General features: G+C 37.7%; 1 protein-coding gene across 1 annotated transcript in view; it reads right to left on the bottom strand.

Annotated features, from left to right (window-relative positions):
- fndc3a (fibronectin type III domain containing 3A) overlaps window positions 1-17,288 on the bottom strand; it is a 72,800-nt gene that overhangs the window by 41,990 nt on the left and 13,522 nt on the right. The window contains exon 2 of the mRNA XM_073862814.1: window positions 15,420-15,495. Within this exon, the coding sequence (XP_073718915.1) occupies window positions 15,420-15,495 (76 nt within the window). The remainder of the gene's footprint in view (window positions 1-15,419; window positions 15,496-17,288) is intronic.

The raw sequence follows: 17,288 nt of genomic DNA, 5'->3' as shown, positions 1-17,288 counted from the left end.
GAGAGACTGAAGCAGACTAATTGATGACTAATGACTTGGACTACTGGCCCTGAATCAGGTCACCTCAGAGCCAAATCACACTGTGGGAGGACCTGATTGAAATCCACATACGAGGCCGCCCAGAGCAACACCATCGATTTCTGATTTACGACGTGCTTTAGCGGGGGTGTGGATAGATGCTAATGATGCATCCGTTTGTGGCCGTGTCTTCCGGCTACGTTGATGGATAGAGTTGTAGATGTTCGTAGCTGCTCGTGCAACATGTTGCTTGTAGTAATGGTGAGCTGAGAATCGCTCAAATGAGGATATGGGATTTAAGGGTAAACTGCACGACAACATTGTTTGCACACAGAGATACACATATATGATATAACAAATGTAATATAATACAATTAATGTTATATTGTAATGTTACATTATGTAATACAATACAATACAATAGTGTTTTGTATTTGCATTGTAACAATTATTGGCTAGTTTCCAAATGAGTGCATATTAATGTTTAAAGGATAAGTCCATTTTCTTAAAAAAATCCAGATAATTTACTCACCACCATGTCATCCAAAATGTTGATGTCTTTCTTTGTTCAGTCGAGAAGTAATTATGTTTTTTGAGGAAAACATTCCAGGACTTTTCTCATTTTAATGGACTTTAATGGACCCCAACACGTAACAGTTTTAATGCAGTTGAAAATTCCAGTTTCAAAGGACTCTAAATGACAAGAAAAATAAAAAATATGCACTTTTAAACCACTTTTAAACTTCTCGTCGTCGTTCTGTGACGCACCAGAGCGACCTCACGCAATACGTCACCACATTAAGAGGTCAAGGATGACGTATGCGAAACTACGCCCCAGTGTTTACAAGTGTGGAGAAAGAGGACCGTTCAGACGTTGTTGTATGTGGAATGATACTTATTTATGTGTTTGTGTCGGTTTATTGTTTAAAATGGTCCGCAAGTGTGCGTTTCACATGGGTAACGCGTGACCTTTCGACGTCATTACGCAATTACATGAGGTCGCACTGGTGCGTCACAGGACTGGAAATAGACAAGAAGTTGTTGTTTAAAAGTGCATATTTTTTATTTTTCTTGTCAAAAATGACAATCGTTTTGCCAGACAAGACCCTTATGCCTCGTCCGGGATCACTCTGAGCCCTTCGAAACTGCAACTCCAAACTGCACTAAAACTGTTAAGTGCTGGGGTCCATCAAAGTCCATTAAAATGAGAAAAATCTTGGAATGTTTATTTTTTTCTCGACTGAACAAAAAAAGACATCAACATTTTGGATGACATGGTGGTGAGTAAATTATCTGGATTTTTTTTAAGAAAATTGACTTATCCTTAAATATAATTAAAAAAAAATAATTAATTAATAATTTAATAATAATCCTATTAAAATTTAAATTACTTTTTGTCAAGTCAACTTGGGACATTTGATTTGATTTCAGGCTTAAAGATAACCAGCACATGTTCTTGATAGGTTTTGTCAGATTCAACCCAAAGACATCTTAATGAATTGAGAAAAGATGAAAAGCGTGCCTGAAAGCTATAAAAATTAGAAAATAAAAGGAGGTGCAAGGTGATAAGAAGTGAGTGACTTAGAAACAGGGAGACACAAGGCAAATTGATCAGAGGAGGGCAACGTAACAGGAAAAATGATGAATAAATGAATGGCTGAATGATGAATGAATGATGGGGGGATGAAAAGTAATGGGCTAGGACGAGAAAAAACACCCACCCTTTTACATCAGACTGACGCACGAGCACAGACAGAGATCAGACACAAAAGGCCACATATCCCCCCCCTTCCTCATTCTCGCTCTCATTTCAGACTCCCCGTCCATGAAGAACACGGGCGGTCCGCTGTTCTGCTGACGTCGACCCTCGGTGCCAGCCTTCAAGAGCAAACATCAACAAACCCGGGGTGGAAAAGAAAAACACACGCACGAGGCCAAGAATAACCCCAAACAGACGTTCTGTTCCGAGAATAAATAGCAGTTAACCTTTTCTAGAAGTGTGTGTTTCTGATAGCGATAGATTCGACAAGTTTAAACATTAACTACCACTCACAAGTCCAGTCGGTGCTATCTGGAGCGTCATGTGTAGACTAGGTGCTCAAAACGTACTGTTAAAATGTACTCATATTTATGCATTTGGGAGATGATTTTATTCTATGCGATTTACTGTGCATTACAAGGTATACATTTCATCATTATGTATTGAACCCACAACAACCAAGAAACAAAACAATAAATACAAATTTAGAAATTTTAGATTTGTATACTCCTTAACTCTTTCCTCACCATTGACCATTTAACTCTTCAGTTAAGAGTAAACGCTTCCCTGCCAATGACGAGTTTTCCGTCAAATCCGTATTTCCACTATTATCCACCAGGTGGCGCTCTTACACAACTTATAAAACCCGGAAGCAACCCATTAGGGCAAACAGTAAGAACTCTGTGTATGTTTTGATCATCGCTCTGCATCTGATCTTTATCAAAAATCCTTCACAAAAATGCAATTATCTCAGTTTTTTGCCCAAAACTTGGTATTTTTCAAGAAACATACCCACATTTGATAGGTGATAAAAAAAGAGAAGAAATGAAGATATGATGACTTTTTTGATTTAGTTTGAAAGCAGAGGGTCTATTCTTTCATTTGATATATTGTATGTTTAAATACTTAAAGAAGAACATTTTCTGGAAGGCATTAAACTCATAAAAAATGCTATATATAATTTATTTAATTTATAATTAAATGTATTTATTTATGTTTTTTATTATACACTTGAATATTTAAAATATTAAAGATTAAATATTATTTATCTTATGAAGTCAAATCTTTAATCATTAATATTACCAGTGGAATTTGTCTCCAATAAATACTTTTTTTAAAGATAAAGACGGTATAAACTAAACCCTGTATATTTTACGTTTTTTACTACAACATGTAATGCTTTTTGTTTCATTTTCCTGTAAAAAAAACTAAAACAAGATTATTTTACAGAAGCAAAAATGTATGTCATGTATAAAATATATTTTCAATCAAGTTTACTGCAAACAAAAAATCCAATTCGCTTATAGACGGTTTCAGCAGTAACAACATAAACAAGCGGCTTTCGTGGTCATCACGTAACTTCCGGTAAACTCCGCGAAGAATAAATAACAACAAAGTCCTTTTAAAAGTAGTTTATTTATATAACAAGCAAAATAAGCAACACGTAGATTACATAGGAACGCAAAACATTTGTTATTGTAACAGAAACCGGAAATAAAGTTCAGACCAGACGCGCAATCGCGTCACAGCACGCGCGCCCGATGAAACGGTCTATAAGGTTAGAATTTTTTTTTCAAGGATGGAAAAACTGCGTTGGTCTTTTGAGTATTCTAATAATGAAAAAAGAGAAAGATTCACAAAACAGGACAGCCCTGTCCGTATTTTTGGCTAATCTAACCTAAAATATTATGAACTCAACCACAACGTTGTTGTCCAATTACAATTGTCCTTAATACAATCCAATTAAACGCAGTCTCACTAACCACTCATCTGGGCTAATTGTTAATTACATCAATTTAAGCCAGCTCTAAACTGGCTTGACTAATTTTCTCTTTGTCTTTTCAACCGTTACAAATTTTCCTTTCTTGTATAGGTGTATTGAGGGCTTTATCCGCTTAACAGACCGTTACTGGTTGAGAAAGACCTAAACCACTCTATTAACGGATTAGCGAGATGGTGTCCAGAGAGGTGATGCGCGAGTCTGGTGAATGGATAGTACGATAATAATTTACTGAGTCCTTTCTCAAATCAAAGAACATAAGATGAACTCTGAGGTTATTATAATGTAAAAATTAGGCATTTAAATAAAAACAAGTGTTTCTATTTTGCCAACCTCCCATCGTCCTCTCTTGGGATGCTCGAAAGAAAAACATAATATGAAGGGAATGGTTGCTCACTGGAATAATCCGCTTGTTTCTTGGACAATATTCAACGGGGTATGATAATTCCGGCAGCCCACACAAATTTATCTGAGCCTGTGTCACCCCATGAGTTATGCTAATACATCATCAAAGACAGAGGATGTACATGCATGTGGGATATAACATGAGAATATTGATTGTGCTTGTTGAACCCTGTACCTAGCTAATTGCTGAAGGATTATCAGTGCATAAAGAAAGACCACTTGGATCTTTCTTTTTACCATCTCTCATCCTCCCCTACTCTTTCCCTCTCTCTCTCTCCGTCTCTCTCTCTCTCTCCATCCCTAAAGGGTTCAGCTAAGTGGGATGAGTCATCGATTCATTCATTCCGAAAGCTAAAGACTGCAGATGCAGTGAATGAAGCGTGTGTGCAGGAGAGAGAGAGCAGGAGATCCAATTTTATGAATTAAAACGTCGTATCATAACGTATCATTTTAAAGAACCCCCACATATATAAGCACTGAGCCTTGTTTAATAAAATTGTTAGAAACAACAAGATCCTGGCACATCAGAACTGGACAATATGGTAAAATTTTGACTGATTTGCGCTATAGACTCATGGGAGTATATAATTCAAAATTAAACGTAATCAAACTTTTAAACTTTCTTGCTTTATTTCTTTTATGATCAATTTCAGTGTAGGAAGTACAGTGGAAGTCCTTATATGGGCACTTTAACCGAAAGAGCGCGCACACACGCACACCAACCAAGGGCTACCAAAATGCATCTCCGCCTTGTCCGTCACACTATCTTATGCGGCTTTCACATAGGACTAGGGTTGGGAACCGAGACCCCAAGAATCTTTTTTTAAAAGGAACCGGATGCGATGCACAAGCAAAGCACTAGGAGCGGTCACTTTAAATAGCCATATGTCTTACCTCATGAATATTAATTACATTGAGCCACTGTTTACAAAGAAAACACTCGCGCTGCTGAGGTAACCTTTGTAAACTTCATGTTAAACATGTCTAAAAGTGTGGATTCTAGGGCTGTTGACGCTACAGTGTGACCCGCGGTGGCGTGCACTTTACAAACTATAAAAACTATGAAGTACAGTCTCACCCAGCGAGATCGCGTGAACGGCCATAAAACTCAAGAGTTAGTGCACTATAAACTGATATTAGTGATGACCCGCTGGCTTGGGCGCTTGGTCAAGGTTGCGAAAAAGTATCAATTTGCACTACCAGTACATCATCAGAACGCGTTTTCACATGTGCAGACATTATTATTAGCCTCTACTTTTCTGATCGGAAATATAATCCGATCTATGTATAATAATCCAATTCTACATTTTTTTCGGGCTACTTATATTCATTTCGGGCTACAAAAAAATGAAGAGTACCTGCTTTTACTAGAAGCAGCCATTTTGTTCTGAAAGTTGTGTATTTATATTTATATATATGGTCATTAAAACTAATTTTAAATAAACAAAGCTGGTTATGACCTAAGACTTTTGTACAGTACTGTGTATTATGTATGTGTCTTGAATGCTTGTCTTATATTACCCAACTAACTTTTCTCTTGTTTTACACCATACATAAGTATCATGTATGCATGTAAGGATAATTTACTGATAGACATTATCAGTTCAGACTGAAACAAACCCTAATTTACTTTGTGACAGTGACTGTATATTGTCCCTTACGTAAGTTACCATCAGTTATCGGCGATAATAAAATAATGATCAGCTGTTGGTGGAATTTTAATATTGCTTAAACTAAACCTAAAAGACTAATATGCCCACAATGTCCACTTTTAGACAAACAATCTTCTGTGTTTAGTTTCAACTAAGAGAAAAATGTACATTAATATTCCCTTTGATGTAAGCCTACATTGCAATAATTTTTCCGTTTAGACTGAAAAAGGTGATCTTGCCACTTATATATCGTGGGATGGAGAAGGCCGCCACTATCTGTTAAAAGCCATGCTGCGTATTTAGACAGGTTGAAATAAATAAGAGGTTCTTTAGATGAATGAATGGATAGGGTCATAGTACCCAGACCTGACCACTGGACTTAGTCACAATCCGAGTGGCTCCAGTGAGTAACTCTATAAATACGCCCACATAAACGTTCAGTCGCAGGGAATGTTCGGAAAAAAACAGGCTATGGTGCCTTCCAGAATAAAATAACAAACTATGGCCATCGTGTCATGCACACATCAGAGAGCTGATATGACCATAACCGAAACTATAAAAAAGATGCAACACCTTGTACACCTTGTCATTGTAGCTATTAAAAGCTTACAAAATAACTATTGTGGCTGTATTGTGGCAGAGATGATATCAGATAGTAATATCATGGTAAGTACTAAAGTTTGCAAATGCAGACTATTGCTCTTTTGCTCATTTGTTACAGATAACAGTAATTACTGTAACTGAGGAAAGGGTGCCATTACTTTCAATCACACTTTTGTTTAGGATAAAACTGATAATCATCGATAATGAAATTATTATTAGTTGGACAGTGCGTACACTACGGCTGCACAATAAATCGCATGTGTTAGTCACGCACATCTTGTCAGTAATGCCGGTTCCTTGATTAGTATTAAATCGCCAACAGCTGTTTTCAGATGGCGCGACATTAACTGCACAGAGCCGTAGTTCCCTGACAATCGGGGCAATTTCGCATTAATTATCGCGGACGTATCGCCTGCGATATGGCCCAAATTGTCAGGGAACTACGGCTCTGTGCAGTTAATGTCGCGCCATCTGAAAACAGCTGATGGTGATTTAATACTTATCAAGGAACGGCATTACTGACGTGATGCGCGTGGTATGTATCGCATGCGATTTATCGTGCAGCCCTAGTGGACACGCGTCCGCATCATACAGGGCAAGCTTTGCGCTTATCAGGCCCTTTTTTTCATACAATGCAAGCTGCACGTTTATCAGGCGCTTCTTTTTATAACCGCGCGACCAGCATTTGAAAAACAAAGCTGTGTTGCCAGGTCCACAGCCAAAGAACGCTGCTTAACAAAGGTTTCATTTCGTCCTTTAATATAAGTAAGTTTGTATTTGTTAAATTGATGTTGAGTTTTCATAAAAATAGTAATGAACCACAAGCATTTGCTTTAAAGTAAGGGGGAAATTCAAGTTTTTATTAAATAAAGTTGAAGATAAAAATGAGTTTAATAATCTGTGGCAAAATGTATTCACCAGAACATCCCTGAAGACTCGATTTGTTTTATTTATTTATATATTTTCACATTTAAATATGGCTTACTATTTAAAAGCTGCACAAACTTTATTAAAATATCAAAATCAAAAGATTATATTAGCAAAACTCTGTAGTAGTGTGTGGCTTTTGCACTTTTAAAAGTACTCTTCTACGTGTGAATGCCCTTCAGGACTGTACAGTGCGATATATATGTAGCACATGCTATGAAAAAAACTGGTCTGTGCGATGAATACATTTTCCATTGTAGCACATGTGCGAAAGTACAGTTTTGATGTTTATAATAGCCGCTTAATAGTGTGTGAAGTGATATTCTTGTGCTTGTTTGTGTGTGTGCGCGTGACATTGACGGCGCACTGTTATTATACATGGTAGTTGTAGTCTATTGTGCGATTAAAAAACTCACGTACCTGTTGCATTAAGTCATTTCGTACAGCTACATTTCCCAGTAACGCACCCATAATTTCTACACCGCTGGTAGTTTAGCGTGTTGACAGGAAAACTGCATGTTAAATAGCACAAGTTTCATTGGACAGAGTCCAAATATGCGTTAGCAGCCTATGTCAATCGTTAATGATTTGGGACAAATATGTTATTTAATGTTTAACTATGTAAGTGGCGCAGCAGGGATTTAAGCAGCATCCAGGTCCAGAGTCACAGCCGCCATCAGATGCCGCAAGTGTGTGTGTACATTCATAGATAAAATAAAGAATTTTTTTATAATAGTTTGTATTTTGGCGCTCTGTATGGCAACTTAAAAGTGATGAACTTCATTACTTGTGTTTGTCTACAGACATGATAACTTAATGGTAATGATGAAGTTTTATGTTTGCGCTACAACAAATTGGCCTGTGGCACAAAACTTTCTACCTCTGTAGCACCAGTGCTATGTGCAAAAAGAAGGTAATGTAATGTAAAAATATTTTTTAATCAATTAGTCATAAAAATAATCGCACAGCTAATGATTATAAAAGATTATCGTTAGTTGCAGCCCTACTATTGTTTTTACCTTTGTACTAGGGCTAGGTATTGTTAGGAATTTACAATTCGATTCGATTTCGATTCTTGATGCTTCTGTTCGATTCGGTGTTGTTGTTTTTTTCTTGCTTCGGTATCGATTCAGTAATAAGAAAATACACAAGTAATTAAGTACCCGAGTATATTTTTACAGTGTTTCCCACAGGATTTTGAAAGACTGTGGCGGTGATGACGTCACACGCCGATTAGCATATATGTGACATCATTTTGTCATGTTTTACTCTTTGATCTGTCACATTATATTGCATTTTAACACAACTGAATGTTATTTTTACATATTATCTGGTCTGTTGTATAAAAAAGTGACTAAACACAACCCAGTAACGACCCACGACCCAGTAACTCCTTGTTTAATCCAATCAGCTCTTTCTTTAACTGCTGCTAAAAACGGGACATCGTCTGACAAAATCACCATACATTTACATTGAGGTTGTACTGATGTTGCTCTTCTCATCAGTGTTGTTGCTTGCACACAGACTCACAACAAGAGAATGGGTATGTGTGGGAAACACTACTGCTAACCTTTCGTTAAGTCATGATGAACTCGATCATCCGTCTTCTCTGTCAGTAACATCCGTGACTATTGTCGTTTACGCGAAAAAGAAAGTACATGGAGGGACGCGGACTTAAAATACTTTTCACTGTTTTTTATGCGCGAGAGGCGCGGTGTACAAGAGGGAAGGGGGCGCACGCTGTTGAGGCGCTCCACGTTACATGAGAGAGAGAGAGGGGTAGGGAGGGAGCCGTGGCCGATGGGCTGAATCGATTCATAAGATTTGATGAATTGACATTGAATTGAGAAACAAATAATTGCAATGCATTGATGAATCAATATTTTTACCTACTTTGTACATTTCAAGGCATTGCAAGACCTGGGGGTTAGGCTCTTTAAATTTTGGTCAGAACACTGTCAGAAAAAAATTTCACCAGGGTCCCTTAAGTACACCTTGGCATAGAAATAGTTCATATTAGTACCTCAAAAGGTACATACTGGTACCAAATGTATACACATATATATATATACACCATTTAGGTACAGATAAGGATTGTTTTAAAGGATACTGGCCCTAGGGACAGCAAATAAAAAAACAATTCTGACAGTATATGTATCCCTAAAACCACGCAGAACACCATAAAAACCGCATAAAACCCTTCATTCTGTATCATAAGGGAACCAAACTCCAGAATAATATCACACTCACCCAAACCAAATCAAAGCCCACTGACGCACAAACATTCAGTGATTCAATTCTAAAGTGTGTGATGTCACCTGAAGTATGTGAATCAGGACACGCTTTCGTGACACTCTCGCTGTCTGCACTTCAACGTCTGAATGTCAGTGTGGTAACGTGTCAGGCTGAAGACGTGACCCGGCACATGAAACGGACGTCACAACCACTTGAAGTGTTTGTGAAGAGAGATGAAGTAAAAGAGAGGGCAATGAAGCAATAGAGGGAAGGATAATAAACTGAAGAGAGAAACAAGAAAAACAGTAAAAAAGTAGACCTTACTTATTCTGTAGAAAGCAGCGCTTGGATGCAAACCTTATGCTGCGTTCAGACCAGCCGCGGTAGAGGCGTCAAGCACGAGTGATTTCAATGTAAAGTCAAATGTAAAGACGGGCGTCTAGTTCGCGCGAATGGTGCGAATTAAGCGTTGCCACGGGAAACGCGCAAGTTGAAAAATTTGAACTTTGGCGGAAAAACGCACCACATCGATTTTTTTCTCGATGCTTAGAATTTCACGCAGGAATGAAGTGAGTAAGCTCAAAATGTTCAAGCGGCAAACTAGACGCGGTCGACGCGACTTTGATGCCTCAAACGCGGCTGGTGTGAACCCACGGATACAGTTGCGATGCTAGAATGTGGTGGATGGATGTAATTGCTAGGGTGTTTTTTTCTATGGGGTTGCTAAGGTGTTAAGTGGTTTTACGCATTAAGCGAAGTAGTTTTAGGTGATGGCCTAAGTCAAAAAGCTCCAAGGTCTCTCTTTCAATGTAAATGCATACAATTTTACATCGTCCACCAGGCAAAAACGGCTTAATAGCTTAAAGGGACAATGTGTAAAATTTAGAAGGATCTATTTATGCAACCTCTTCAACGGATAATTATATCCACACGAGGGGCTTTTTTAATTTGTAGTCAAAAACATTGCAACTGTAAAATTGATCAAATAAACATATGCTTCCCATCATCTGTCACGCTCCTGCATTTGTCTGGCAACCCAAGAGGGAGGCGGAGAATAAACTGTCTCATACTTTAAAGCATATCAAAAATATAACACAGACATATAAACAACAATAAAAAAACTTCACCACAGGGGGACTTTAAAAAAGAAATAGCACACCCCTCCTTTAAAAGTGTCACTATTCGACAGCACTTAAGTTTAATACTTAAGTTTGGGGGTATGTTTAAATCCAAACCCAAATATAAACAACACTAATAGTAGTGATTGACTTAGCACATAATATGAAATAACAACGCATTACCAGACTGTTATTAGCAGTTAAGACAGCAAATGAGAGTCTGCAAAACGAACCTCCTGGACAACATCCTACATGAGTAATTGCGAGATGTAAATAGACAAATATGTTCCCGTTCAGCCCACCACACGAATTGACATTGCGCTTGCAGGCCGACCACCAATGCCCACATTTAGAGCGGGCAATGCCACGAAAACATTTTAACAGCAGGACGTTAAACGGCCGTGTTAATAAGCTCCCCCTCGGATGTCATTGTCCTCGACCGCAGCTCACCCCCGGCTGTCTGGGATGTCTTAAATTAAATTCTCTCTTCCCCTCGCGAGGCTGTCGTTTCATATTAAACTGAGACATACAAAGCGCCGTGGCACGCATGTGCTATTTACGTACGTCCAGCTAAACATGAATGAACTTAAAAATATACCAAATGCCCATCTGGACCAAAACATTCAGGAAGAGAGGGACAGACATGCTGCGGATTTTAACATTACCTCCGGCTTATTGTAAGGTTAGAGGTTAAAGACACACACACACACACTTTCCTCTTCTCCCGCAACAGTGAGTCATCACTCCATTCACGTCACTGACAGGCATCGGCTCCCAGTAACAGCCCAGTGTGCATCAGCACCGCTGGTCCTCTAGCTACTCTTCCTCATCAGCTCCTTCCTCGAAGAGGGTTGAAGCATGAGGGTAAATTTAGCCATGCTTTGTGACGGAAAGGTATTCATTGTCCCACAAAGACCTTTCGGCGTGTGTTAAAACGCAAGACTCACTCTATAAGACTTTTTTAAATCGAATAATTTCGTTCAAAAGGTCATGGGTTCGATTCCAAGGGAGCACACATACCGACTCATTTCCAAGCTGTAGGCTGTATACAACTTTCACAACTCGCCATATTAATATAGAAACAGCTTCAAAGGTGCTACATCAAATCAAACTTTACCCTACCAGGCACAACATGATAAAGCATGGTTTACATTGTGTCATAAAATTTCTTTCATTGATATCCAAAAATAACATTTAATCCTATAAGTAGAGACATTTTGTGGCATCATAGTTTTTATACTTTAATGGTTGTCACATGACTAAGAAACAAGACGTTCTGCATTTTTGTATGGGCTGGGCAATCACCTGACTTTCCGTGTCAGTGTCGTTCCTTGATTAGGGACGAGTTAATAAACGCAAGAAAAACACAGCCCTAGGTTTTTCCGAACGAATTGGTTATCACTTCCATTGGGTTTTCAATAAAACACTAATGCCCAATGATCGCGTCAATCTCATTTCAACGCACCCGACTGCTTACGTTCACACGTTCAAATCCCAGCCAAACTAATCAGGCCGGTTAATGGGGAAACAATCCGGCATGCTGCATACAGTGAGTTACATGCTATTGTTTTTCTAATCAATAGCTTCCCAAGGCCCGGTAATCTTTCAATTACAGTCGCACTCGACTTCCCATTGCAGCAACTGCCAATCAGGGACGCTGGCGGTCTGTAGCGCATTCGCCCTGTCCCACACAATGGCTGCAGACAAAAGAGCTCCTCGCACACCGAGGGAGGGTGTAAGACATCTCATTGCTACCCCGTCGAGACCCGGCAAACTCTAGCTGAGTGTTATGACTGAGCTTCCGACACATATGGCAATTAGACCCAACACTGGATGGCTCTCTTAGTGAATGAGGATGTGTTCATTTAGATGGGAGTCATGATGAAGTCTGGGAAAGAGTTTAGGGGAGGCATTAGACTGTCAATGCAACGTATCTTTAAAGCCACAAAATAAAGGATTTTTATAATGAAATATCCAGCTGTGTTCTTACATTATCCCAAAAACGCGGAAGTAGCGGTTATACGGTTATACAGCATTTAACACACAGCTGTTTTGCCTTGAAGTTAATTCACAACAATAACATAAAATAATATGAAAAAATATACAGGTAATAAAACATTAATTCATTACCTCATCCATGAACACGATTAATGAATTCCATACGTCTCTGAATGGTGACAACTAGAGGTCGAACAATATGCCAATTTCAAGAAAGCAATATGTGGCTGACTGGCCGATATAAGGCCGATATTTCATTATAGTAACTGAGAAACATACAAACAATTAGTAAAACTAAATAGTAAATAAACATTGATTTTGCATATTTATGCAATATTCTCTAATAAAAAAAAATTGTAATGAGGTAAAATTGTAATGAGGTTTAATAATTAATGCTTATAGATTAAGATAACATGTAACATGTATAATTAATGACAAAAACAGTATTTAATTCCTTAATATTACCAAATAAATTGCATTATGTTACTATACCCAGTAAGAGCTTTTTTCACTTTCTTAAAGTTAAAAATATATTATTAGACCAAAAAAAGATTTGTACCTGCTCTTAGTTTTTTCTTTGTAAAAATAATACAAAACACGACAATTGCACAGCTGAAGTTATATATTTGCTTAGATAGAGGAATGTAGCATCAAAACAGAATGATGTCTTGTCCTCCTCACACACGCACGAACGCACGCAAGCACCCAACCGGTCTGTGGGTCACTGCGTAGCTTGAGTGTATTTATCTTTGAACACATTGCTAATGCGCTAGCGTGACACAACCAGAAAATCTATCGGCCAAACGAATAATATATATCGTCGAAGGTCGATAATAGAAAATGGCCAAATTTCGGCCGATAAATCGGCCTCTGCAATATATCGGTCGTTCCTCTAGTGAGAACAACATCTGCCAATGTTATACCCCCTTCATTATAATGTCATTAAGCTAAGCATTTGTTGTTGTGTAACAAATGTGACATCTAGTTGTGAAAATCTACATACTGTCGCTTTAATTCGGCAGGGTGCAATCTTGTGAAAAAAGCTTGACTTATCAATAAAGGCTGGGAAAAAGGGTCATGTGGTTTATGTAACAATGTGCTGTAATAATAATAATATATATATAATTAATATAGATATTAATATTACTAATATTTATATTAATATGACTAATATTGATATTAATACTTTTCATATCACCAATTTGAACAATAATACAAATAAAAACAATAATAATAATAATTATTATTATTATTATAAAAAATAATATTATCACATTTATTTATATAGAGTTTCTAAGCAGCTTTGATATGGAAAAAATATCAGAAAAACTAACTAATTAAAATTATATACTAACCTAATAATAATAACAAAATTATATATTGTATAAATATATAAATACATATATTTATATAATTGTATATAATTTGTATAATTGTATAATGTATAAATAAATCAAATAAATCGATAATAATAATAATAATAATAATTTTGAACATTGTTTAAAAACTCTTTAAAACCCTTAGTGCCTTGAAAACCATGTGTTTGTTTTTATATTGCTAATTCTATAACAATCATGCATTTAAAAGTCAAGGACTCTTGATGTATTGCTTGATGCTTTACAGAACTGAGGTGATAAAAACACCCTGATGCATATTGCTGCATAATATAAAATGTTTAACAGAAAACATTTATTTATATATACTTTATGAGGCTGTTCACACCTGGTATTAAGATGCGTTTTTGTCTATCGGATCATAAGTGGATGAGAGAGACACATTCACATTTACACCTAGTATTTAAATCCATCACATTTGTCCAGTTTTGACCGCTTCTGTCCCGATTACTTTAAGGGGACGGTCTGTGGAGACTGTGGGCGAGTCCCTCTGCTTAAATGCGAGCGGGAGAAATGACGGGTTTAAATTGACGGAAACTATTATAGGTCCACTGCTTGTGTTGTTAGTAAACATGCTGAACAGTGTTTTGTACATGTGTATGTAAGAGCTTTATCTGATATTTCAGAGCAATTGATGAAATAAGCTTGCGCAAGTTTCACACGCTCACAAAATAAAAAGAATAAAAAAATTCAGCTTTATCAATGAAAGCCTAAATATAGCGCACACTGTGTTTGCGCGTTTACACCACAAAAGCAATTCGGGCGAAAGTGTTTTTGACTATTTCTGAATGTGTTCGAAAGTAAACGTTTTACACCCCGTTTCTGATCGACAAAAACACATCTTAATACCAGTTGTAAACAGCCTCTACGACATAAAGAGTTTTGCTCAAATGACGGTAAATTGGCTTAACTTTTTTTTTAAATTGCTGCCGCATGCAGTCGTTGCTGTAAGTAGCCTACGCAAGCTTTGCAGGCTGCACTTCTGTTGGCAGCCTCCACATAACGTCACTGCTTTTGCAAAAACTTTGCTAACGTGCCAGCTGTCTCCAAACATGTCATGAATTTTCATAGAAATTAATGACTTTTGATCAGTTGCAAATGCTTTCATGGTAATTGCCTCTGCAGAGTTTTAAACATCGAAGAAATTAAACCTTTAATAAAGTTGTATCTGGTTCATTCTAGCTGTATTTCATGTAAATATAAACACCAGATTACAAACACAAATCAGTTAAAACCTTTATAGGAGCATCAGTGGACATGCAAGCATTAACATGCTTTATTTATTTCAACCGTTTAAAAAAAAACATTGGTGTCCTCCGAGTTAGTTACATTTCTTCAATCAATTAGGAAGTTTAACAGGTATTAAACAGCACTTTAGCGGCATGCAATTACCGAGTAAGTGTCAAAGCGGTAATAGCGTTCATCTGAACTTGTGATTTGGGGAAAAGAAACAGCAGTTGTAGACTAATGTAGACTAAATTACACACAAAAAACATCTTTCAACACAACAGGTGGTTAGAAAGGCCTTACCTGTGATACACTGAAACTGACCATCATCTCGCTGGATTGTGAAGGCCTCTCCTGGGTTTACTTGAACCAAGATTACCTGAAGCGAGACAAAATTTTTTTAGTAAAAATAAACCTTTCAGATGACTTCAAATCAGTAATACAGCTACACACACTCACCCAACTTCATACAACTGACCAGTATATATATAGACTAGTCAATGAATGGTCCTAGCTGTAAGAGATATGCGAGTAAAATCTAATACTAAACTTCCTGCTGCCCTCATCTTGACCAAACCACACGGCTCTGTTTGATTCCAGGATAATACATCAAGACACAAAAGTGGCCGCCATGTGGCTACACAAAAACATTCATCTATTACCTTCATTTTCATGTGGTTATACGTAACCGACACACAAATAGATAAAAATGTACACATCCACTTCTAAGTGCAGTAGAAAATAGAAAACATGTCTTGTTTACCAGCTGTGACGCATTACCCGTTTCCCAGAAATAGGAGGGGGAAACACAGTTTTTTTGGAGGGGACATTATTTTATTCACACCAACCATTGGGTGGCGGCAATACTCTGCCAATTCCAGAGTATTTCTAGGAAAAATAGGCTGAGGGAACATGCTTTTGTTTCTATCGAGAGAGACATCAAAATGGATTTGTTATTATTTTTGAGCTACTCCAAACTCTTACAGATGTCCGATCAATGATTGTAGTGTAACAGTAGTGAAACACATCTAGCCTAAGTGACAAAAAAAATCCCACAGAGTGAATGGGTGAGATTGACCAAACTTCATCCGGTTGGTTACTGCGATATTTGTCCCGCCCCTCCTCCACTGTGATTGGACGGCCATGTGAGCTTTTCACTGAAAGTTGAATATTTTTAAACTCTTGACTCTTTTTTTTAAACGTTGCACTTCCACTGGAAACAATTGAAAACATGCGTAAATGTTTTGGTGTGCACACACACTTAGTTAAACACCTCTATTTACATTTTTGCCATAGTTTCTTATGCAAAGAATGAGGATCAGACCATAAAGATACTGTACAGACGATTTCAGTAGTAACAACAAGCGGCTGTCGTGGTCCGCACGTAACTTCCAGTAAACTCCGCTTAGAATAAATAACAACAAAGTTCTTTAAACATAGTTTATTTATATAACAGGCAAAAAAAACCCCACATAAATTACCTAGGACAGTGGTTGCGGTCCCCTTTGTGCACGGTGCATTCCTTTGCGGCCCCCCCAAAAAAAATTTATGACAAAAAACAGTTCTAAAACTTCACATTTTAATTAAACAAAACAGTCAATTATACAAAGTAGTGCTGCCTTATATTTTTTAGGTTTAATTTCACAGAATTCATGATAAATAATGTATTTTATAAAATGTCATAAAACTGGGGCCCCCCTGGCACCATCTCGCGGACCCCAGTTTGAGCACCACTGACCTAGGAAACCAAAACATTTGTTATTTTCGACGAGGCATTTGTTCAAGAGATCAGTTTAACAACTAGTCAGACCATTAAAAAAATTAAACCGGAAGTGAAGTTCTGATCCAGACTAGGGTTGCTGCGGTGACAGAATTTCCCCACCGGTTAATCGGCGCGTGACAAACCCGGTGGTGGGAGGGGCTTATAAATGCGCATGCAGACGTGTGCATTTTACTTTCACTTTTGAATTGCGCAACTGTTTAAATGCAGCACTTGCGCACGCTGCGCTAAATCGTGTATGAATTTGCGTGCAATGCGAGTGCAACAGCTGGTATAATTAAGTGCTTGAGTCAATGTGCGCAGGAAATTTTCACATAACCCGCCAGTCCCAAGCAGAACAACCGGCTACTCCTCCATAAAGCACTGCTTGAATGATGGGTTTATTATTTTTC

Source organism: Misgurnus anguillicaudatus, chromosome 24 (assembly GCF_027580225.2).
Source record: "Misgurnus anguillicaudatus chromosome 24, ASM2758022v2, whole genome shotgun sequence".
NCBI classification, from domain to species: Eukaryota; Metazoa; Chordata; class Actinopteri; order Cypriniformes; family Cobitidae; genus Misgurnus; species Misgurnus anguillicaudatus.
This window is presented reverse-complemented; position numbering and strand designations above follow the sequence as displayed.